This window comes from Vitis riparia, chromosome 17 (genome assembly GCF_004353265.1).
Source record: "Vitis riparia cultivar Riparia Gloire de Montpellier isolate 1030 chromosome 17, EGFV_Vit.rip_1.0, whole genome shotgun sequence".
Taxonomy (NCBI): Eukaryota; Viridiplantae; Streptophyta; class Magnoliopsida; order Vitales; family Vitaceae; genus Vitis; species Vitis riparia.
The window spans coordinates 12,337,246-12,362,349 of NC_048447.1; the positions used below are offsets into that span (position 1 = coordinate 12,337,246).

The window sequence follows — 25,104 nt, forward strand, 5'->3', positions numbered from 1 at the left end:
GTGCAGTCAACTATTGTTCATGGCTCATGTTTGTGTTACATCATAGCTGTAGATGGAACAGGATTTTTTCTTTCTTTCTTTTAATGTTTGAAGCAGCCCTTGCTAAATATTTGTTGTCTCCTCTATGTATGCCAGGTTGGTTTGCTTCTGCTTGAATCTCTGTTGCTTCTTAGCTATTTTTCCTTGTTCCACCCTGGGAACCAAGCTGTCCTGCGATGGGGAAAAAGCCCAACCATTATTCACAAGGTCGGTGAATCTTTAACAGGATTTTTGTATCTTAAGGTGTTATTGAGAAAATCTAACTGTTGAGATTTAAGTAAACAGGTGTGTGATCTGCCATATGTGTTCTTCAGCGACCCTGAGTTGATGCCAATCTTGGCTGGCACGCTAGTTGCTGCCTGCTATGGATGTGAACAGAACAAGGGTGTGGTTCAACAAGAAGTCAGTATGGACATGCTTCTTTCATTACTGAGGTCTTGTAGAAATGCTTTGCCTGGAGTTCGATCGAATTTGATCCAAGACAGTTCTCGAATGGATGATTCTAGTGAATGCAATACAGTGGGACCTGAATCTAGAAAACTTCTAATGGACGTATCTTTAAGACCCAGCCGTCATAATGCAAGAAGCACCCGGGGTATTTTAGGTAAAGGTGTTGCCTCAGGAAACAGCCTCCGACTTGGCAAGATGCGAAACCAAAGAGATAGCAAAGGATTAAAAACATGTGAAGAAATGGCCTTGAAGCACAATATGCAAGCCCCGGAAACTCACTCTGCTTTGATGTTGCACTTTAGATTCCCTAGCAGCTTCATGGATAGAGCTGAGCAGTTCTTTTCAGCAGGGACTGCCAGCGTGGGTGATGAAGTTTGAGCGCGTCCAGGACAGTAGTTCTAATTCCCCTCCAAGTGATGACATCTGCTTTGACTCCATATGCAAGATTGCATCTAGGTATTTCAAGGGAGGCCTGCGTCCCCTCCACAAACACAACATTGGTAAGCTCACTATGATCAAAAGTGCAGATTCTTTTGGAGAATCCATTATCAGGACTATAGTATGATGCTAACATATGCGTAGTTCTCCCAACATAGGGCTGGGAACCTTTACAGGAGTACACGATGAAATTTCTTCCAATAGTAGCCCAGTTTCAGTTTGGATTCCTGAGGGTTTTTGAGGCAGGCCATACCAAAGTTCTGAAAAGTAGGTCAAAATTTGGTTAACTTTGTACACAAATTGTGAAGACACTTTGAAATTTAATATCAATGATAACCAGGCGTTCAAAGAGCAGGGCTTGGGCTTCCTCATGTTAATGCTTATGGTTGTGAACTTGCTTTTGACAAACAGGAATGGCAGTTAAATTGCTTTGTATAGAATTTGAATTGATAATTGTTGAGTTGAGTCTTGGCTGGGGTACAAAGATGTATGCCAACTCAATCCGAACATGGGAAATAATACAAATCACGAAAACTCAAATTTAACATGGTAAAAATCAGAACCCTGATCCTTTTTCTTGTACAGCCTGCTGCAGGTTCCACTAGGGAAATTGAAGTCTTATCTAATGATAAAAGATACAAAATATTTACCACCAGTATCATTGGAATAGCCCTGCATCAATCCAGCATTCCATAGAATCTCAGTCATAGCAATGCATGCTTCCAATACAAAATTTCTCATCATCAAACTCATTTAATCTGCAGGATACAACAGCCACATGGGAAATGATTCAGATACTGCCTGTTGATGCTTCACAATGGGTTTCCGAATTATTAAGCTTTGAAGGACTTAGCTCCTCGAGTTCACCTCCAGTGGTGGTGCTTTTCTGTCCAGAGTATGCACTTCCAGGAACCTTGATTAGAAGCTCATCTTCCAGTATATCCTCGTGAATCTCCAAATGCCCTTGATTCTGGATTTGGTTAATGCAACATTAGTCTGTCATTTCTTAGATTATATACAAACACACATAAACCTGACCCTGCTCAAATATCACCACCAGACAAGAAAAGGAACTTGGTGGTTGAAACTTGCAAGACGATGAACAGTATCATAGCTCAAGAACTGTGATATTACAGCCACCATGGGGTTCCCTAAAGCACACATATTTACTATTTTCATGGACAGTCAACTACATGGTCCACCATCTTGAAAAGCCATTGCACTGATTAGAAATATATTGGTCAAACAATTCTGAGTTCCTCATCAACATCGACTCAACAGAACTACCTCATTTATCTTCCTGACTATGTAAATAATTCAGTGGTAACATTCAGTCATTGCAGGTTCCACTAGGGAAATTGAAGTCTATCTAATGATAAAAGATACAAAATATTTACCACCAGCATTCCATAGAATCTCAGTCATTGCAATGCATGCTTCCAATACAAAATTTCTCATGATCAAACTCATTTAATCTGCAGGATACAACAACCACATGGGAAATGATTCAGATACTGCCTGTTGATGCTTCACAATGGGTTTCCGAATTATTAAGCTTTGAAGGACTTAGCTCCTCGATTTCACCTCCAGTGGTGGTGCTTTTCTCTCCAGAGTATGCACTTCCAGGAACCTTGATTAGAAGCTCATCTTCCAGTATATCCTCGTGAAGTTCCAGCAACATCCTTTGAGAAAAAGCCTCAGACACCTGCAATCAGAAGTTGAATTTAAGAAATGTACTAATTCAAATAGTTCAATTTTACTTATATACGCATAACACAACCAAGAAAAAAAAAATTAGCATAAGAACACTGTATGCAACACTTACTATCAATCAAAACTACTTGAAATTCTAGTAGCATTTCAAATATCATCCCAAGAAAACCGGGCCAAATGAGGTTTAACTCTTTGTCTAAATCTTCAGCATTTCCCTACATTACATAAACACATATATCTTTTAGATTTATAAAACAAAATAACGTATAAATAAAATCTAAATAAATTAAACTTACCACACGGGCTACAAGATTTCTCATGAATTTAAAAAAAGACCAAGGGGAATCTGAATACGGAGTAGACGGCAATGCCAAAGCCCTCTTCAATTCTTGGCTATAGTAGTTTGGTCTGTTGTTATATTTTACCCATTGGGTCCATGAAGTGCTAATACACGGACGACTTAAAGAACAAGCAGACAAAAAATTATCATAGTCTCCAACAAATTGTGATGTTCGGTAATTGGAATTATATCTAAGTATAGATGTGTAGGCAAGCAATCGAAAAGCAACACGGGAAGAATGGGTCAAAAGCAAGGGATGTCTGTGTATGATCCTGAAAACATGGCTGTATAAGAAATGAAACCAACAATTAATAAGTAATATAAATTAAAACAAGAAATAAATATTAATATAAGAATAATAAGAATAATCTTACTCATGAGGTAGGTCTGATTTCCTTAAAACAGCAATAAGGGATCTGAAATCTTCAATTTGAGTTATTTCAAGCCCATAGCAGCGGCTGAAAATGTTTTCTAACACACTTGCAATTTCTAGTCGGATAACCTGAAGATTTTGTCCTTCATAGTCATCCCATAATCCTGTAATTTTCCCCCTTCCCTTCACCACTACTACATTATGCATGTCAAAGCCACCTTCCAGCTTTCTTAATGGCACCAAGTATTGAATGGCTTTAAGCAGGTCCCTGGATAGAAAATATTAACTAAATTAAAATATATCAAATAAAAAAAATAAAAAGTAAATATTGATTACAAAAATACCATATAATGGATATCAACTCTTGGTTAAGTCTCCCTCCAATCACAACTTGATGCTGTTGGAGCCAATCTTGTAGGCTTTGGTGGCGTTCATAAACAATTACACGTCGTCCTGGTTCTTCATAACTATCATAACCAACTAACACATGCTCCTTATCCAAACCTTCTGTCATTTCATAGGAAAGAAATTCTGTGTCATTTGGATCCACTACTTTCAAAGTCACCAACTTAAGAATGTCTCCTTCCGCTTCCGCTGTCGCTTCATATATGTTGTCTCTAATATGTCTGACTCCATTGTAGCTGACAATCCTATGAACGTTAAACCTGTCATTAACATAAAAAATCGTGGATTTAGGTTCGTGAAATTTAAATCCACTGGCACAAAAGCAAAGAGACCCCTAGAACAGATCCAGAAAACACAGGGAGCAAAACAAAAAAAAAACAAAAAAAAAAAGCAATTTTTCTGGTTTTCCTTGGGGATTTTGCATGGATTTTCTCGGAAATCAAACAAGGATGAATTTTCCCGGAAATCAAATGGGGGATGGATTTTCTTGGGAATCAAACGGGGGTTGCAAAAAAAAAGATAATAACATGATTAGATTAGTACCTGCGAGGATTGAGAATGGCAGAGGAAAATAGGGCCTTTTTAGGGATTCTCTTGTTTGGAGGGCAACTTCAGAAAAGGGCTTCTTGATGCCCGAGTGAGAGAAGTGGGTGGCCATTTTGATTTTAGATTTAGTAGAGATAAAAAAAAAAAGGAAACAAACCATGAGAGCAACTTCCCTCTCCTCTGTATAAATAATTATTAATTATCCATCTTTATTTTGATTAATTCACTACCATGGATTGAAATTTCGTTTTTATCCCCGTTTTATAAATTAAAATTAATTTAATAAAATAAATTATTAATAATTTTAATTATTTAAATAAATTAATATTAATAAAAAAGTTATTGCTACATATTTTAATAAAATTTTAAAAATTAAATCTCAAATAAAATATTTTTATATAAATTAATTTAAATTTTCATTTAAAACGTAATAAAACATGTTTTAATAAAAGTATTTTAAAATTTTAAAAATAAATATTGTCTTTAACAAGATGTCATATATATATATATTATATTTTTATATAAATTATTTTATTCAATAAAATCCAATATTTCTTAACTCAATTCTAATTTTATATATTTCTAAAATTCATATTTATTATTTTTAAAATTCAAATATTGAATCTATCGATTACTTATTTTATCATTTTTTTTTTTAGTTTTTTCAAGTATTTCTATGCTGATATTTCTTCGATATTTCCGATATATCGAAATACCGATATATCCGTAATTACCAATATTTTCATCGTTGATCCTATCTCAAGGATGAATTCTAATGAATTTCATTATAAGAAGGATTAACTAGGACACTAAGGATTGAAACATTGTGTTGCAATGTGCATGATGCACATAAGCTATAAAAATAAATGCACCTAAAATTAAACATGTTGATAGAATTTTATTAAAATTAATGGTTAAATCATCAAAGTAAGCAAACAACTAATCTAAAAATTATTGGATAATCATTAAAAACACCAATCAAACACAAGCTAATACTCATGAAATTCAAAAAATTTATGTGAATAAGTCAATTAGTCAAAATGAAGCTCAATTACTAGAAAATAGGGGAAATATGAAGTCATTATGCATAAATTATATGACAATAATTAATAAAATAAATTGAACACATCAGAACAACTTTCAGATATAGAAAAATATACTAAACTAATCAATCGGTATAGGAAATCTCAATCATAATACATTAATAATTATTAATCAAGTATATGATTAAACAAGAAGCAAACCTAACATTTCTATAATCATGTCCTGAACAAAAGAGAAGATTTGAAAATTAATTAACATTGGGTGATAAGAAGATTGACATGATATCTCACTAAATGTAGTGATGCACTGCAACAGTCTTCCGAATGTCTGGTCGTAGAAATTCTATACTCTTTCTCAGCTGGTAGTGATCCCTCCTGAAGATCATGGCGTGCAGCTTGAGGTGATGAATTGCATAGTAGACCATAAAAATTGTTCTCAACATTCATTTTTTTTTTCTTTTTCTTTTTTAATCTAAAAGTGGGTAAAAGAATTGATTTATATATAAGGGAAAAGAGAAAACATGTATCTAACTTTCTTTATTGAAGTTTAAACTATTATTATACAAGACTTGCATTTTATTTATGATAATATACTATCATGGAAATAGGGTTAGTGCATAATAATGAATATGAAATATTTCATATATCACAATATAACAAAATCAATCAATATCAATCAAGCATAGCAATCAATAATCAAATATCTCATGTATGTCGAGCCCTCATCAAGACCCAATTTATTTTTTATATGAATTAATTTCATAAATTCTATTTTTTGAAATCATAAAATTCATTCATGTTTATTAAAAATAGAGGAAATGAGAAAAAAATTAAAAATGCATGCCAAAAGGAGAATGGCACCAAGTTTATCAAAAACTGAATTCTTTTGATCTAGAATTTCCTAAGGATAGAGTTTTTGGAAAAACAAGAATTATTTTAACAGAATTTTTTTTTTGAAAAACTAATTCAAAACGCGTAAATTCACACAGATGAAGGAAATGCAACAGGAGAAGGACAATGGGCACCAAGAGGAAGGGAGGTGGTAGAAGAGATGGTGCACTGCACATCTAAAGTAGGGAATGGTAGCAGCCTACGCACTTAGAGGAAGGACCCGCCAAGAAAATGCAAAATGACACACTGAAGGTGGTGTGCTGACTGTGCATCAATTTTGAACCCATCTGATTTTGAAACCTAAGACCATGTCTGTTGAGGCCTCGTATTCTCTGCAATCCACGTGATTACCAAGTGGATAAAAATACGATCTCAACGAATACACATTCCTGATTCAGCTGTTCCTGCAAAAGGCGTCCGGACGGGGTGTCCGGACACACCCTCCGATGGTTTTGTCAGCCATAGAAAGAGATAAAAGCAGATGGCACAGTTGGCCTTTTTTTAGGTATTGAGAAGCTTACCTTCTGCTTTGTGCGAAGGTTCATATATATACCATTTAGAAACTCTCTCTCTCCTCCATAAATGATGGAAGGCTTTTTGGTTTACCATGATTGCCACTGGATGGTGGCAGGGACATCCTTATCCTGCGAACGGCTGTCAGAGATCGTGGGAAGTGACCAGCTGTCACTTCTGTCTTTTCGCTCTGCAGGTATCGGAATATGATTTGTGACAGGATGTCAGAATGACGTAGTGAGGCACGCTTAGTTTGGCCAGTGATCGGATGAACACATCCGGGGTGGAATATGAAAGGTCGCCGGATGAATAATGGCGGTGGTCCGGATAGGGAAGCGCGCCACGTGTACTCTTGGGGGAAATCCGGATGTGGATACCCGGGTAGGGTCATGTGCACGTGTCGTCAGGGGACGCGTGCCACGTGTCATCAGGGATGGGTCCCTACAATGCCCCCTTTTTAACTTGCCGATTTTGCCTTAGCAAAATGGGCGGGTTAAAAAAGAATGATTGCTTTTTGAAAACCGAAGTTGCTTTTTGTTCTCACTGGGCCACGTGGCGAGCGGGGGCGAAGAGACAGGAGAGCATTTATGGCGAGCCGCCGTCTCTGGGTATTCCCTAGGCAATGTGTCGGTTTAATGATATCGTTTTGCTGAACGCTTGGAATACCGAGGGGCTGTCTGTTATAAATAGCAGCCTGTGGCCTCCCTGTGCATTTTTCTTACTGCATTTTCTTTGCAATCGCTTCATTTGCCTGCTGTTTATCTTCGCTTGTGAGTGCACCGGCAGCATTCAGGTGGTGACGGTGACTGTATTTGCGGTTTCCGACCCTGCTTTCGAGTTTACATTTGGTACGCAACTCTATTCTGATTTCTTTCCTTCTCATTTCCTCTTTTCTTGGTTTGCCTTTGGTTTGCTTGAGGAAGCTTTTGGGCGTTTTGACTGTTCGGTGCTAGCTTTTTCTGCGTTTTGGGTGTGTTTGGGGTTTCTGTTGCCCCCCTGCGCTTTTGCTTTTTTGGTGGGGCATCGAATCTCCTGTGGGGTAGGGTTTGAGGTTTTGTGGGGTCGATTCTGTTTGTTTGACTTGTTGGATTCCTTTCATGCAGATTCTGCTTTGTCTTTGGGCTAGAAAATGTCTGCTATTAAGGAAATTGCCTCATCTCGCCCGTCTGGTGACGCTCGCGCTGAAAAGTCTGTGGAAAAGTTGAATGCGAAGGAATTTTGCGACCGGTTTTGCGTTTCCTAATGGCGTGTCTGTGGAACTGTTTGATGGAGAGGGCGTGTTGCCTAAGAAGCTGGAAAATAACGCGATACTCTTTACCAAGGAGCAGTTTAATGCTGGGCTCCGGTTCCCTGTCCCGTCCCTGCTCAAGGAATTTCTGCACTTCACCCAAATTCCTCCAGTGTACGTACATCCCAACATGATCCGGGTGCTGATGGGGTGCAGCATCCTAAGCATGTTGTTTAATTTGGACCTCTCATTACTGGAGGTTCTTTTCGTTTACTCGATCAAGAAGGTGAAGAGTAACATCTTCAGCTTCGTCGCAGCCTTCCGTCTCTGCAACTGGTGACAACTACCGGATTCGAATAAGAAGGCCGCCAAGGGGCAGGTGCTGGTCAAGGGCGTATGGGCAGGTTTGTCTGAGCATCCGGATAGGCCTTTGTTCCCAATCAGTCACTGGAGATTCCAGGTATAGCTAAGCTACTTTATGTTTTTTGCATAGTTCGTAAGTCAGCATTGTTTTTAGGCGGCTGACATATTTTGGTTGCTTGGGTGCAGACCAGGATAAGAGGGGAAAACTGGTGGAGTGGGTGGAGAGGCTTCGTTCGACCGCTTGAACAAGCTCTTCGAGATAACTCGGCCGAGCGGAGATGCGAACTGCTTCTTTCTGCGCAGAACCTCCGCTTGGTCGTCCAGCAGCCTCAGTCATACGTGCTGAACATACTTCCAGGCGGCTGCCTGAAGAAGTGGTAGTTGGGGAGCATTTCATTCTGGAAATCTTCCCTTCTACGAGGGGGTGCGAAAGGCGGATGCCCGGAGCGCAAGGCCCGTCTCAACAAACGGGAGAAGAAGAGACAAGAAGGGCTTCTGCGGAAGGCTCGGTGGGAAACGGCCCGCATCCTCTCCACCTGCTGGTACTCCAGGAAGAAGAAGAAGAAGCTGAGTAAGAAGTAAGGGTAGGCCGTTAAATCCCAACTCCCCCTAAGGAGTTTGTACCGCCTCCCATTGGTTATGAAGCGGAATGCTATATTGAAGAGCCGGAAAATCCTCTCCCGGCCTCTGTCTCAACCACTTTTGAATTTATTAGGGCCTTAATCTTTCAGGGCCCTCGGTGGCACCAGACGTCCGGATGGTTCTTCTGGCCGAGGAAGCAGCTTCGATAAATCAACCCGGTTCAGCTCACCCGGATGAGGTTGCCGACTTGGCTCCTGTTGCACCCCAACGGGAGAAATGGGGGCTGACAGCCAGGAGTTGCCTGTGCATGGGCCAAGCCCCCGTCCCTTTGTACCTGTGAAGGGGCCAACTCGGAGAAGGTTGCGTCTGGTACGCGACTTGAAGTCTGGCCTCGCTGGGCGGCTTCAGGACCGGTTCACGGAAGGCATCGAAGTCAGCTGTTCATCCGTCCGGAGGGTCATCCGGAAGGGGATGCAGCGGAGATGGCGGAAGAGAGCCCGGCCGTCCCAGCGCTGGTGCCGGCTGAGGCTCCAGTGCTGTCGTCGTCGGCTGAGGTTCCAATGCTGGCGCCGGCTGAGGCTCCACCCAAAGAAGCCCAGCCGGTTGAGAATGCTGAAGGTGCGGCTCCAGAGGAGGAATCAGTCTCCAATGCTTCCTTGGGAGAGGGTCCTTTTGATGATGCCACTTTCATCCCTGCTAGCCCTTTCAGCTACGCGGAGATGGAAGAGAAGCTAAATCAGATTCCTTCTGGCGAAGATGCTGGAGTACCTTCAGCCCTGATGTTCGAGACAGTAGAGACGGTATACTTTGCGTTTTGATTCTTTTGTCCTACTGATGCGCCGGTCATATGATTTGTAACTTGGTTTTTCTTTGTTTGAGTACTTTCCTGCAGCTGGTAAGTGGCCTTCGCGGTATGGCTCTTCAACGTAATCTTCTTTCTCACCTGTTGGAGACTGCTGAGTACACAAAATCCTTCGTGTCTCAGCGAAAAGGTGATGAGGAGAAGTTGCGTTTGAGACTGGAGCAGGCTGAAGCCAGTTCCTCTACTGCTCGAGAAGAGAACAAGGTTCTTCGAGAGGAGAACGAGGCTCTTCGAGAGGAGGTTGCTGTGGCGAAGAACCGGGAGGACTCTATGGAAGTTCGCCTGTTTGAGGCGGAGAATGAAATGGCTCTTTTGAGGAGGGAGGTGAGGCACCTCCGGACAGAGGTGTCTATTGAGAGACGCAGAAGAAGAGTTGCAGTTGCGTTTGTCAACGCAAAAGGAAGAGCTGGAGGGTGAGTTTGCTGCGGAGAGGGGGGAACTTGAAGCGGAGTACCAGAAACAAGTTGATGACATGTACTTGTTCGGCTATCGCTGCTGTATGAGAAACATGGCATCAAGCGGACGTTCCTTCAATTCCCCCCGGGTGAATGGAGAAGCTGCACAGCAACCTGCTCCAATGACAGCCTTTTCCTTTTGTAAAGAAAATCTGCTATCTTCTTTCTTACTTTTGTAGTCCGGAGGCCTTTTTGTATATGATTTATTCCCCAAATATCAATAAAAATACATTTGTTCATTTTGTATTTCTATCTTTTGCCTCGTCTTTCACTGGTAATACTGCTTAAATTAGATACATTCCATGGTCGCTGCAATGGGGTTCCATCCAACTCTGTAGATGATAGGCTCCTCTTTCACTTGTTTTAGATACTATGTAGGGGCCTTCCCAATTGGCTGGAACTTTCCTGCCCCATATCAGCAGTGTTTTCAAAACTTTTCTAAGTACTAGCGTACCATTTTGAAGCTTCGGGCCTTACTTTGCGATTGTAGTGAGCTGATGCCCTTTGCTGATAGTCTGCCATCCGGATGGCTGCAGTTTCTCTTATTTCATCCGCCCAGTCCAAATTTCTTCCTAATTCTGCATTTGCATCATCCTGCCTTCCTGCTTCGGTTCGGATAGTGGGTAGGCCAATTTCGGTGGGAATGATCGCGTCCATTCCATATGCGAGGCGAAGGGAGTATTTCCTGTTGGACGTCCGGGTGTGGTTCGATAAGCCCACAGGACGCCGGGTAGTCCTCACCCATTTCCCTTTGGCTTGCTCGAGTCTTTTCTTCAAGGCCGTGACTAGAGTCTTGTTTGTGGCCTCTGCTTGCCCATTACTTTGAGGATAGCGTGGTGTAGAATATGAGTTCCGAATATTGAGTTCTGAACAGAATTTCGGAAAATCTGCTATCAAACTGTGGACCGTTGTCTGCTATGATTGTTTGGGGAATCCGAAGCGACAAATGAGTTCTTCCATACGAATTTGGTGACATCTTTGTCTTTGATGTTAGCATATGCTTCGGCTTCTACCCATTTACTGAAGTAGTCTGTGGCGACAAGCAGGAATCTCTTCTGGGCAGGTGCGGCTGGTAGAGTCCTACTATGTCCATGCCCCACTGTGCAAAGGGCCAGGGACCTGAGATTGTTTTCAACTCTCCCGATGGAATGTGTGGTATGGGGGCGTGCCTTTGACATTTGTCGCATTTTTTGACGTATGCTGCCGCGTCTTTTTTCATCGTAGGCCAGTAATAACCTTGCGAATGGGCTCTGTGTGCCAGTGATCGCCCTCCAGCATGATTTCCACATACACCCTCATGTAATTCAGCTAATACATAATGTACTTCTGAATGTTTCAGGCATCTGAGGTAGGGGCCTGTAAAGGATCGCTTGTACAGGTGCCCTTCGACCAGGGTGAAGCGGGCGGCTTGCACCCGGATCTTGTGGCTTGCTTAGATTCTTCGGGCAGGGTGCCCGTCCGGAGGTATTCAATGATATCTTTCATCCAACCCTCGTCATCCGTTCGTCTGCCTTAATGTGTTACAAGTGGAGGCTTCCGTGATGGAAGGTTTGGCCTGTACATATATAGGCAGTAGTATTGCTTCCTTGGTGGGGAGGGAGGCAGCTATACCTGCCAGGGCGTCGGCACGCGCATTTTCAGTCCGTCTGATTTTTTCAATTGTCCACTCGGTGAACCGCTGCAAAGTATCTTTTACTTTGTTTAAGTATTGCGCCATACGCTCATCTTTGGCTTCGTATTCGTTTTGAACGTGTCTTACCACAAGTTGGGAATCACTATAGATTCGAAGCCTGGAGACGGATAGAGCCAGGGCGAAGGTCCAATCCGGATAGGATGGCCTCATATTCTGCTTCATTGTTGGAGGCGTGGAATCCCAGCCGGATGGCTTGCTCCAGCTGTTCTCCGGTGGGGGATTGCAGTAGGAGCCCTACTCCGGAGCCGGATGACCGTGAGGCTCCATCAACCCGCAATGTCCACCATTGTTTTTCACTTGTTTCGTCATGTTGGACGGGCCTTCGAGAGTATTCCAACACGAAGTCAGCCATTACTTGGCCTTTGATGGATAATCTGGGCTGAAACTCGATTCCAAATTCACTCAATTCTATGGCCCATTGAAGCATCCTTCCGGTTAGGTCCGGCTTGTGTAAGATATTGCGAAGGGTTGGTCAGTTAGTACGACCACTGGGTGTGCTTGGAAATAGGGGCGGAGCTTCTGGGCGGCACTTCGAAGAGCTAAGGCCGTTAACTCCATTTTTGAGTATCTGGTTTCTACATCTGCTAACGCTCTGCTGATGTAGTAGATGGGTTTCTGTTCTTTGGGCGATGGGCAGCGGAATAAGACAGCGCTGATTGCCCACTCTGAGACAGCCAAGTACATATACAATTTTTCTCTGGGGATGGGCTGCTTAGGATGGGTGGTTGCATGAGGCGCTGTTTGATTTTTTTCAAAAGCGCTTTGACAGCTGTCTGTCCATCCGCTTGGTCCTGCTTTGCGGATTGCCAGGAAGAAGGGTTGCAACTCATCGGTAAAACGGGCTATGAAACGCCCTAGGGCGACGAGCTTGCCTGTGAGGCGCTGCAATTCCTTCTTGTTCCTGGGGGGTGAGGTTTCTACGACTGCTTTGACTTGTTCTGGGCTCACCTCTATCCCCCTTTGACTGACCATGAAGCCCAGGAACTTTCCAGCACTTAGCCAAAGGCACATTTGGAAGGATTCAACTTCATGTCAAACTTCCTTAAGAGGTGAAAAACCTCTTGTAAGTGGAGAACATGCTCTTCACGAGTTTTGCTTTTAACCACGATGTCATCAATATATACCTCTACTGTGCGGCCAATTAGAGTTGAATATCTTTGTCATCAGTCTTTGATAAGTGGCGCCAGCGTTTTTGAGACAAATGGCATGACTTTGTAACAGTAAAGTCCGTGTGGCGTTATGAAGGCTGTTTTTTCTTGATCATCTGGGGCCATGGGGATTTGGTGATATCCGGAGAAAGCGTCCAGAAGGAGAGCATCCCTTGCCCAGCGGTGGAATCCACAATCTGATCTATTCGTGGTAAAGGGAAACTGTCTTTTGGGCATGCTTTATTGAGGTTGGTGTAGTCGACGCAGACGCGCCATTTGCCTTCTTTCTTGGGTACCACTACTACATTTGCCAACCAGTCCGGATATTCCACTTCTTTGATGAATCTGGCTTCTAGCAGTTTGTCAATCTCCGTCCGGATGATTTTTTGTCTATCCGGTGAAATCGTCTAACCTTTTGCCGGATGGGTTTTGCCATTGGTAAAATGTTAAGCTTATGCGAGACTATCGAGGGGTGAATTCCCTTCATATCAGAGTGTGCCCATGCGAAAACGGTCGTGATTTTGCCGGAGGACGTCTTGATATTCTGAGCTTCTTCGGGCGTTAAAAGGGAACTGATATGAGTAAGATGAGAATCTTCCTCTGAAATTTGGATTGTTTGTAAGGGATCTGCTGCCGGGGGATCTCTATCCGCCGGGCACAGTGACTGCTATTGATCGCGTGCATGGGTGGATTCGGGGAGGGGTTCATTCTCCCGACTGGTTCCTGCTTCTCTTGCTATCTGGTAGCATTGGCGAGCGGCTAGTTGGCTGCCATATAGATTGATTTGCCCATCTTCAGTGAGAAAGCTTACCATCTGATGATATGTGGAGGGGATGGCTTTCATACAGTGTAGCCATGTGCGTCCCAAGATAACATTGAAGGGTGACAGATCTTGTACCACCGAGAATTGAACGTTGAGAGTGACTGGGCCAGTTTGGACTGGCAGCACGATGTCTCCCAACGAGATAGTTGATGCCCCGTTGAATCCGGATAAAATCCTTCCAGGGTTTTCGAGGCCGACTAAGTTGTGTCCATGTGGCTTATGACTGATGCCTGCACCAGATCAGCTGAGCTTCCTGGGTCATCAGGATGCGTCTTACGTCGAAAGTTGTCTATCCCCAAGGATAGAATGAGGGCATCACGGTGCGGACGTAATATCCGCGTGGGGTCTACTGGAGAAAAATGATTGTTCCGTCTATGGGGTGAGGGCCCCCTTCGGTTATCCCTGGCCGGATGGAATTGATACGCTCACGCACCATCGCTTCCCGTAACAACTTCTGCCTTTTTCGCTTGGAATTGAGCTCTTCATCCGACGGGCCTCCATTAATGTAGTTTATGACGGCTTTGGGGGCGGCTGGAGCCGTGGGGCCCAGAGTCGCGACCCCGGGAGGCATCCCCATCTCTAGCATCTGAACGGAGGTATTGCCTTAAATGACCCGCCTTTATAAGTCTTTCCACCAAATATTGGAGGCTTCTGCACGTCTCCGTTGTATGGCCATGCTCCTTATGGTAAGCACATTTTTTGCTATGATCTCTCCTGGATGGATCCGATCCGAGGGGTCTGGGCCACCTGAAATCGGACAAGTTCTGGATCATAGGGAGAAGCTTCTCATAAGTTATAGAGAGTGGTGTGAGAGGTGGCACCTCCGGGCGGCTTGGCCCCTCTTGCCTTCGATCGGATGGTCTTGGCCTGTCCGGAGGTTTAGTGCTTCCCTCTGTGCTACCCTTGGACGATTGTCCGGCAACCAATACTTGCTGGGTAGCTGCCCGTACGTCATCTTCGAGCATTGAGTATTTGTTTGCACGTCGAAACAAGTCGTCCATCGTCATGGGAGGCTTTTTAGCCAGTGACTCAAAAAATGGAGTGCTTGGGCAAATACATCGCTTGAAGATTTGTAGGACAGCGTCCATGCTGCAAGCTTCTACTTGCAGGACAGCCTGGCCAAATCGTTTCACGAACTCCCTCAAGGATTCATTGTCCTTCATTTTTATATTTTGCAAGGTGCTGATGTTTTGCTTATGTCTGGCGGAGCACAGGTATTGTCCCACGAAAGCTTCTGAAAGGTCTCTGAAGGTATCTACCGAGTTAGGAGGCAGGCGATGGAACCATGAGAGAGCCTGTCCTTGCAGACTGGCAGGGAATACTTTGCACAGCAGCGGGTCGTTGCCTATATCAAGGGTCATGAGCTGTCGATAGTGCATGATATGGTCGAAGGGGTCACTGCACCCATCGTATGTGGAGAACTTTGGTACGAGGAACCCCTTGGGGGTTCGTAATGGATGATATGAGAGCAGAAAGGTGTTTGTAGGGACCCATCCCTGATGACACGTGGCACGCGTCCCCTGATGACACGTGGCACATGACCCTACCCGGAGTATCCACATCCGGATTTCCCCAAGAGTACACGTGGCGCGCTTCCCTATCCGGACCACCGCCATTATTCATCCGGCGACCTTTCATATTCCACCCGGATGTGTTCATCCGGATCACTGGCCAAACTAAGCGTGCCTCACTACGTCATTCTGACATCCTGTCACAAATCATATTCCGATACCTGCAGAGCGAAAAGACAGAAGTGACAACTGGATGGTGGCAGGGACGGGGAATTCCTGTCGACGATGCCTGGATACGTAATATCGCATTTTCTTCTCTTAACCTTGTCGTCTCCTGGAGGAGAGTTTGTAGTTGTCGCTCGCTTGCTAACTGCCTTCTTTCGATGGCGCGGCGCCATTCGGAATTATCTTCCTCTCCTCTGTCAGATGAATGGCTTCGGGAAGGCGTGGCCATTTTTGCCAGTTACCGAATCAGTGAAAAAAACTTCCCACAGACGGCGCCAATGTTGAGGCCTCGTATTCTCTGCAATCCACGTGATTACCAAGTGGATAAAAATACGATCTCAACGAATACACATTCCTGATTCAGCTGTTCCTGCAAAAGGCGTCCGGACGGGGTGTCCGGACACACCCTCCGATGGTTTTGTCAGCCATAGAAAGAGATAAAAGCAGATGGCACAGTTGGCCTTTTTTAGGTATTGAGAAGCTTACCTTCTGCTTTGTGCGAAGGTTCATATATATACCATTTAGAAACTCTCTCTCTCCTCCATAAATGATGGAAGGCTTTTTGGTTTACCATGATTGCCACTGGATGGTGGCAGGGACATCCTTATCCTGCGAACGGCTGTCAGAGATCGTGGGAAGTGACCAGCTGTCACTTCTGTCTTTTCGCTCTGCAGGTATCGGAATATGATTTGTGACAGGATGTCAGAATGACGTAGTGAGGCACGCTTAGTTTGGCCAGTGATCCGGATGAACACATCCGGGTGGAATATGAAAGGTCGCCGGATGAATAATGGCGGTGGTCCGGATAGGGAAGCGCGCCACGTGTACTCTTGGGGAAATCCGGATGTGGATACTCCGGGTAGGGTCATGTGCCACGTGTCGTCAGGGGACGCGTGCCACGTGTCATCAGGGATGGGTCCCTACAATGTCGCCGCTGCATACTGACCAAAGAACTACTGAACTGTTGAGCTTGACATGCCTGACTGCCTGTTTGGAGCATCTGAAAGGAATTGACTTCATCTGCTTTGAGCAGATGAGATGCCAGTCTGTTGTATTTGTAATGGAGAAAACCTAACTTGGCTTCCTTGATGAACATCAATTTCTCCCATCTGTGGGAATTTGGATTTGCTCATGATGTTCCATTCAAAGCAACTGCAAATTGTGTCAGATGAATATCATCATCGATCATCTTATCCTTAGAGCCAGTAAAAATACAGGTTGTTCCCCAACCAATTGAAAAACTATAGTTGGATCTGCTGACAACTTTGTAAATTGTTTCTTGACTTGCTCACAATATCCTCAAGCTTAACAGATCTAGAAGCAACAGTTGGCTGGACAAGACTTCCGTCAATTTATACTTAGTAGTTTCCTCAAGACCTGAATCCCATTCCATACACTGATCAGCTTCCCAAACTCATCACCTTGTCCTGAATCCTGGTGTTTTCGAGCTCATCATTTTCTAGTTTATTTACAATCCAGCTCCATAATCCATTTTTCCCTTTTTGTTAGTGTAGCACAGTGGATAGAGTGTCTCTAAAACCCCTTGTTCCCAGGAGACTTTCTATGATTGAATGAGCAAGCAGTTCTCCAAGTCATAGATATTATCTCCCAACAGTGAGAAAAGCAATACATCAAATGGTAAATCCAGCTTAAATATTTTAGAAAGAGACTCCACTGATGTGTATGTCAGATCTAGAAGAGCACTTTTATGGAATCCTGCAAATTCTTGATGAGATTTATGACGGAGTGATGAAACCCAATAATAGCTGGCATATATAGAAAAGTCAATGTCAATCATGTTAGATTAATTTTTGTAATTAATCTATAATTTGGGCCACACATGTAAATAATTAAAATGTGTGTGCTATCATTTAATTAAGCCTAAATATAGTGATCTAATTAATAATTGATTAATTGGCTTAAGGGTATAATTGTCATGAGATTATTGTGTAGATACCATTAGATAATTATTATTTCTATGAGGGGCAGAAATATAATTGTGATAAAATTAAAACTGCCCTAGCAGTTTATAAATAGGGTTATGGTCCCCATTCTACCACTACGCATTCCAATTTTCGAAAATCCTCTCAGAGAGAAATTGACACAGAATCTAGTGGCCAGAATTGGAAGACCATCTCAAAGGGTTTTCTTCCTATAAGGTTTCTCTTTCAATGGATTCAGGTATGTTTCCGCTATTATTTTTCTACTCATTTTTTAATCAGGAGATTCCAGTATAGATGAAATTAGGGTATTCATCTTAGTTGATTTTAACAAGAATATTCCAGTATATATATAAATTAGGGTATTCATCTTGGTTGAGTTATAACAAGAAATATTCCAGTATATATGAAATTGGGGTATTCACCCTTGGTTGAGTTATAACAAGAAATATTCCAGTATATATGAAATTGGGGTATTCACCTTGGTTGATTTATAACAAGTGGTATCAGAGCCAACTCCTTGATTAATTTTTGAGTTATTATTTTAATATATATATATATATATATATATATATATATATATATATTATATATATATATATATATATATGTCAATGGATTAAGATTTATGAAATATTGAGTTGATAAATTTTTTTTTATTACTATTATTATTATTATTATTATTTAATAGCATTTTATGATATTAATATTTAAGTTATTGATCTAACATTTTAAATAGGCTAATTAAAGCGGAAAATCACCAAAGTGACATCTTTCGTGTAGATTAGTCTGTTCGAGGTGTTAGATATTTGTGTGTATGTGATTCATGCGGGTATTGACTGGCCCAAAGGAAAGTTAATATTTGGTCAAATTGCATACATACCTGTGATGATAAATATGTGATGATTATAAAGGTAACTTAATGTGAATAATAAATCAATCCAAAGATAGATTTATTATTTGACATAACTTATCATCAATGTTTGATCACTACAACAAGAGTACCACTTACAGTTAATATTACTGTCCAAAGACTTGATATTAATGTTGTGCTAGGTATCTTGAAATGTCATAATTTGCTTTTAAATTTAAAGATTATGTGTTTAATTGCTTATTTTATGTGAGCATGATGGTTTATTTGATTCATTTTATTTTGTTCTGGATTCAGCTTTTATATCAACTACTTCTATATCTGCCAACATCAATAATGTCCCTATGTTAAATGGGACTAATTTTAAGGACTGGAAAGAGAATATGATGATTCTCTTAGGCTGCATGGATATAGACTTAGCCTTGAGAATGCCCAAACCCGATGAACTCAATGAGCAAAGTACTCAAGAGGATGAGGTTTATTGGGGTAAGTGGGAACGTTCAAATAGGCTAAGTCTTATGATCATGAAGCGCGGAATTCCAGAAGCTTTCAGGGGTGCGGTAACCGATGAGGTTATTAATGCCAGTGACTTCCTTGCGGAAATTCAGAAACGTTTTGCCAAAAACGATAAGGCTGAAACGAGCACGCTTTTAGCAAGCTTGATTTCAATGAAGTATAAAGGCAAGGGTAATGTTCGGGAGTACATCATGGAGATGTCTCATCTTGCTTCAAAACTTAAGGCTTTGAAACTTGAGTTATCTGATGATTTACTCGTGCATTTGGTTTTCATCTCTCTTCCTGCACAATTTAATCAATTCAAGGTCAGTTATAACTGTCAAAAGGATAAATGGACTCTTAATGAGCTCATTTCATTCTGTGTGCAAGAGGAAGAGAGATTGAAGCAAGACAAGACCGAAAGTGCTCATCTGGCTAGCACTTCCAAGGATAAGGGCAAACGAAGGAATAAGGATAATAAGGTTGCTGCTTCTAATGGCCTAGAACAAAAGAAACAGAAAGTTGAGGTAACATGTTTCTTCTGTAATAAGCCTGGACATACTAAGAAGGAATGTACCAAGTATGCTGCTTGGCGTGTTAAGAAAGGTATAATTCTTACTTTGGTCTGTTCTGAAGTTAATTTAGCTTCAGTATCTAGAAACACATGGTGGTTAGATTCTGGTGCTACTACTCACATTTGTGTTTCTATGCAGGGTTGCCTGAGTTACCGAAAACCAAGTGATGCTGAAAGATGCATCTATGTCGGAGACGGTCAGTCGGTAGAAGTGGAGGCAATAGGGCACTTTAGATTATTATTGAAATCTGGTTATTTTTTGGATTTAATAGATACTTTCGTTGTACCGTCTTTCAGACGGAATTTAATTTCAGTTTCTGTTTTGGACAAATCAGGTTATTCTTGTTCATTTGGAAACAATAGATTTGCATTATCTATTAATTCAAATATTGTAGGAACCGGTTTACTTAATGTTTATGATAATCTATATTTGTTGGAAACTGTTCCGTCCTATAATGAAACCTTGCATGTGGAATCACGAGGTACAAAACGTAAATTGAATAAAGATAATTCGGCCTCATTGTGGCACAAACGCCTAGGTCATATCTCTAAATCTAGAGTTGAGCGACTTGTGTCCGATGGGATTTTAGATTCACTTGACTTTTCAGATTTTGATATTTGTGTTGAGTGTATTAAAGGAAAACAGACCAAAACAAAGAAATTAGGTGCAAATAGAGCTACAGACGTCTTAGAATTAATTCATACAGATATCTGTGGACCATACCCTACGGCATCTTGGAATGGTCAACAGTACTTTATAACATTCATAGATGACTATTCAAGATATGGCTACCTATTTCTTATACATGAGAAATCACAATCATTGGACGTGTTCAAAACATTTAAAGCAGAAGTTGAGTTACAACTCAACAAAAGAATAAAGAGCGTCAGATCTGACCGTGGTGGTGAATACTATGGTAGATATGACGGATCAGGTGAACAATGTCCAGGACCATTTGCTAAATACCTAGAGGAATGTGGGATCGTCCCTCAATACACCATGCCAGGATCACCTAGCATGAATGGTGTAGCAGAAAGACGAAACCGAACCCTTAAGGACATGGTAAGGAGTATGATTAGTCATTCTACTTTACCCGAAAAACTCTGGGGTGAAGCACTCAAAACGGCAGCTTATATCCTAAATCGGGTGCCAACTAAAGCGGCTGCTAAAACGCCTTATGAGCTTTGGACGGGTCGAAAGCCCAGTTTAAAGCATTTTCATATTTGGGGATGTCCAGCTGAAGCGAGACCTTATAAGCCTCATGAAAAGAAATTGGACTCTAAAACAGTTAGCAGCTACTTTATTGGCTATGCAGAGCGATCAAGGGGTTTTAAATTTTATGATCCTGCTATTAGGTCAATTTTTGAGACGGGAACTGCAACATTTTTTGAGGATGTTGAGTTAGGGGGGAGAAATCAGGTTAGGAATATTGTCTTTGAGGAGGAAGAGGGATCTACTATTGCTTTTGATAATGTATAGGTTTCACTACCTATCATTGATCAAGAAGTAAATTTGGATCCTCAACCAACAGACAATATTGTTCAACCCTTAATTGCAAATGAGGACATTGCTCCTGAAGAACAAACTCAACAACCTCAAGAAAATATGCCATTAAGGAGATCCATGAGAGAGAGGAGAAATGCAATTTCGGACGATTATATCGTATATCTCCAGGAACATGAGGTAGAAAGTGGAATGATGGAAGATGATCCAATCAACTTCCAGCAAGCCATGAAAAGTTCCAACTCTCAGAAATGGATTGAAGCCATGAATGAAGAGTACAAATCTATGCAAGACAATAAAGTTTGGGTTGGTACGAAGCCCATTGGTTGTAAATGGATATTTAAAACCAAGCGGGATTCAAATGGTAATGTAGAAAGGTATAAAGCACGTCTTGTAGCTAAAGGCTTTACTCAAAAAGAAGGAATTGACTTCAAAGAGACCTTCTCTCCAGTTTCTACGAAGGACTCTTTCAGGATAATCATGGCACTAGTTGCACATTATGATCTTGAGTTACATCAAATGGATGTTAAAACAGCGTTTCTCAATGGTGACATTGATGAAACAATTTATATGGTACAACCAGAAAATTTTGTGTCCGAAGACTCAAAGAATATGGTTTGTAAATTAACTAAATCCATTTATGGGCTCAAGCAAGCTTCTCGTCAGTGGTACTTCAAGTTTCATCAAATTATTGTCTCATATGGTTTTGAGGCAAATCTTATGGATGAATGTGTGTATCACAAATTCAGTGGGAGTAAGTATATTTTCCTGGTTTTATATGTCGATGACATATTGCTAGCCACAAATGATATTAGCATATTGCACGACACCAAGAGATTTTTATCAAAACATTTTGAGATGAAAGATCTTGGTGATGCCTCCTTTGTCTTAGGAATCCAGATACACCGAGATCGTTCTAGGGGTATTTTAGGATTGTCACAAAGGACCTATATTGATAAAGTCCTCCAAAGGTATGGCATGCAAAATAGCAAACCAGGTGATACCCCTGTCGCTAAAGGAGACAAATTCAGTCTTAATCAATGCCCTAAAAATAGTTTAAAAAGTCAAGAAATGCAGAAGATTCCTTACGCTTCGGCTGTGGGGAGTCTAATGTATGCTCAGGTATGTACACGTCCGGATATTGCGTACATTGTTGGCATGTTAGGCAGATATCTAAGTAACCCTGGAATGGATCATTGGAGAGCAGCCAAGAGGGTTATGAGATATTTACAGAGAACAAAAGAGTACATGCTTACATATAGGAGATTGGATCAGTTAGAGTTCATTGGGTATTCCGACTCTGACTTTGCTGGATGCCAAGACAGCAGAAGATCCACATCAGGCTATATTTATCTGTTGGCTGGTGGAGCAATTTCATGGAGGTCTGCCAAACAGACACTCGTAACTTCATCCACCATGGAAGCAGAGTTTGTAGCATGTTATGAGGCATCCAATCAAGGAATATGGCTACGAAATTTTGTCACTGGGCTGCATGTTCTGGATGGTATTGAAAGACCACTGAAGATATTTTGTGACAATAAATCAGCAGTTTTATATTCCAATAACAACAGGAGTTCTACAAAATCAAAATACATTGATATCAAGTTCCTAGTTGTAAAAGAAAAAGTACAGAGTGGACAGATATCCATAGAGCATATTGGAACAAACTCCATGATAGCGGATCCGCTTACAAAGGGATTACCACCCAAGGTCTTTCATGAGCACACTGCTCATATGGGTGTTGTCTCATTTGAGGATATCCAAATTTAGTGGGAGTTTATATTATTCATTGTATATTGCTCTATGTTATGTTTAGACTTTATCTATAAATTTGGATTGTGTTCTGCAGAAATAAAGTATTCATTTTATTGCACTCTGTTAAATTATGCTAAAGATTTGATCTCAATAAAGTTAAGTAGGACCAGTTGGAAATAGGCATGAACAGATCACATTGCATGTAATTTCCATGCTATGCACTCATGATTGATCTATGTCATTTAGCTATATAGATATATGTGACCATTGATTGGTCTAGTAACGATTGATGTAACAAAGACCACCTTGATCCTATGTCAGTATAGTTAATGGACGAGATTGTTCGGATATACCCTAAGGACATGATAGCAAATTTTGAGCTCATAAGGTTAAGCACATTTATTTGATTACATATGCATGTGGCCCAGTGGGAGATTGTTAGATTAATTTTTGTAATTAATCTATAATTTGGGCCACACATGTAAATAATTAAAATGTGTGTGCTATCATTTAATTAAGCCTAAATATAGTGATCTAATTAATAATTGATTAATTGGCTTAAGGGTATAATTGTCATGAGATTATTGTGTAGATACCATTAGATAATTATTATTTCTATGAGGGGCAGAAATATAATTGTGATAAAATTAAAACTGCCCTAGCAGTTTATAAATAGGGTTATGGTCCCCATTCTACCACTACGCATTCCAATTTTCGAAAATCCTCTCAGAGAGAAATTGACACAGAATCTAGTGGCCAGAATTGGAAGACCATCTCAAAGGGTTTTCTTCCTATAAGGTTTCTCTTTCAATGGATTCAGGTATGTTTCCGCTATTATTTTTCTACTCATTTTTTTAATCAGGAGATTCCAGTATAGATGAAATTAGGGTATTCATCTTAGTTGATTTTAACAAGAATATTCCAGTATATATATAAATTAGGGTATTCATCTTGGTTGAGTTATAACAAGAAATATTCCAGTATATATGAAATTGGGGTATTCACCCTTGGTTGAGTTATAACAAGAAATATTCCAGTATATATGAAATTGGGGTATTCACCTTGGTTGATTTATAACAAATCATACTATCAAGTGTACTCTTTCCATCTTTCAAAAGTTTCTGGCATTCTTTTGGGTCAATGCAGCCTTAGTTTCAGCATTCTGTTTAGCATGTTCTGTAGCAATCCTGATTGTTTCAGTTCGCTAGCAACATTGATGACCTCATCAAGCAATAGATTTTCATCACTCTTCAAGCAGCATGCAACGGCTGATGCCTTGCTAAGTTCTTTACAGTAACCGCATTTTAACATTATCACAATGTAGGGCTTTGGTAGACCACTCCCACCAATAAGCTTAGAATTATTAATACTATCAAACCAAACCACAACAGCATCATGAGCGTCGATACACAAAGTGACCGGGATCATGCAAAATTTTTGCATGACTATGCAAAATGGACTAGAAGGTGGAATTATGTTGCACACTAAGGAAGATGTGTAAGTTGATTTCATATGATCATGTGAAAATTTCGCACAGTCATGCAAAATACTATAGGAGGCTGTAAGTACTGCTGCTGAATTATTGATTTCTCACAACCATGTGAAATTGGTTGAGCTCATGCAAGATGGTCATTTTGTGGTTAAACTCCAAATTGCTTGATGAAGAAGCTTTCGAAAGACCTCTTAAATGATGTCAAGCGTCCACTTACCCTTGGCTGATTCATGCCTAATTGGTGTCTCAGCTGATTCGTGTCCAGCTGGTGCTCCTTGATTAAGGGATTAATCAACAAAATTTATAACCTATTACACCATATACTAGGGTAGCAAAGACAAAGCTACTATAGCATAGTGGCTCTAGGATCGTTCACTGGGATGGGTTTTCACTTCACAAATGATATTAATTCAAAGATGAATTGGTGCCTTTTCATTTCAAGGTTAGCTTTAAAGGAAAACATAAAGATGCTTGAATGAAAAAGGAAAGGTTTTAAGCTAACCAAAAACAATAGCTGATTTTACTTACAAAGAAAAGTGTTTCTTGGAGTTTCAGATCACTAGGCTCAGATTCCTCATGCAAAAAGGGAGTTTCGGTCACTTGTTTCTTTTCCTCGCATTAGAGAATTAACATATAGTTCCTTCTCCAACCGGTGTTGTACAGATGCTTCCCATTAATGGGTTTAAACACTAAATCCCTCTCACTGATGCAACTTGCAATGGCTCATACCTCTCACCTAGCACTTGCCATTCAAGATGATCTTTAACCTTGGATTTCCCTTCACAAGCTCGCAAGAGATAACTAATGGATGTCTCCTTGGAGTCCAAAAGCT

At 41.1% G+C, this 25,104-nt stretch overlaps 5 protein-coding genes across 5 annotated transcripts; 3 read left to right on the forward strand and 2 right to left on the reverse strand.

Moving 5' to 3' along the window:
* LOC117904894 lies at nucleotides 1-1,296 on the forward strand. The gene is made up of 2 exons (XM_034817703.1): nucleotides 1-246; nucleotides 354-1,296. Exons 1-2 carry the CDS (start codon nucleotides 125-127, stop codon nucleotides 865-867), a joined length of 636 nt encoding a protein of 211 aa, XP_034673594.1. The 5' UTR covers nucleotides 1-124; the 3' UTR covers nucleotides 868-1,296.
* Nucleotides 1,297-1,585: 289 nt separating this feature from the next.
* LOC117904893 lies at nucleotides 1,586-4,338 on the reverse strand. Its single transcript, XM_034817702.1, has 6 exons — nucleotides 4,302-4,338; nucleotides 3,698-4,018; nucleotides 3,355-3,621; nucleotides 2,937-3,264; nucleotides 2,753-2,855; nucleotides 1,586-2,632 (listed from the first exon to the last, which is right to left on the reverse strand). The coding sequence occupies exons 2-6, from the start codon at nucleotides 3,865-3,867 to the stop codon at nucleotides 2,625-2,627; spliced, it is 876 nt and encodes a 291-aa protein (XP_034673593.1). The 5' UTR covers nucleotides 3,868-4,018; nucleotides 4,302-4,338; the 3' UTR covers nucleotides 1,586-2,624.
* A 10,067-nt stretch (nucleotides 4,339-14,405) lies between these two features.
* On the reverse strand, nucleotides 14,406-15,870 carry LOC117904099. The gene is made up of 2 exons (XM_034816619.1): nucleotides 15,655-15,870; nucleotides 14,406-15,344 (listed from the first exon to the last, which is right to left on the reverse strand). Exons 1-2 carry the CDS (start codon nucleotides 15,868-15,870, stop codon nucleotides 14,406-14,408), a joined length of 1,155 nt encoding a protein of 384 aa, XP_034672510.1.
* Nucleotides 15,871-18,389: 2,519 nt separating this feature from the next.
* LOC117904429 lies at nucleotides 18,390-19,932 on the forward strand. The gene is made up of 2 exons (XM_034817018.1): nucleotides 18,390-19,553; nucleotides 19,661-19,932. Exons 1-2 carry the CDS (start codon nucleotides 18,797-18,799, stop codon nucleotides 19,687-19,689), a joined length of 786 nt encoding a protein of 261 aa, XP_034672909.1. The 5' UTR covers nucleotides 18,390-18,796; the 3' UTR covers nucleotides 19,690-19,932.
* Nucleotides 19,933-22,096: 2,164 nt separating this feature from the next.
* Nucleotides 22,097-23,988, forward strand: LOC117904100 (secreted RxLR effector protein 161-like). The gene is made up of 2 exons (XM_034816620.1): nucleotides 22,097-22,529; nucleotides 23,927-23,988. The coding sequence occupies exons 1-2, from the start codon at nucleotides 22,097-22,099 to the stop codon at nucleotides 23,986-23,988; spliced, it is 495 nt and encodes a 164-aa protein (XP_034672511.1).
* Nucleotides 23,989-25,104: the final 1,116 nt, after the last annotated feature.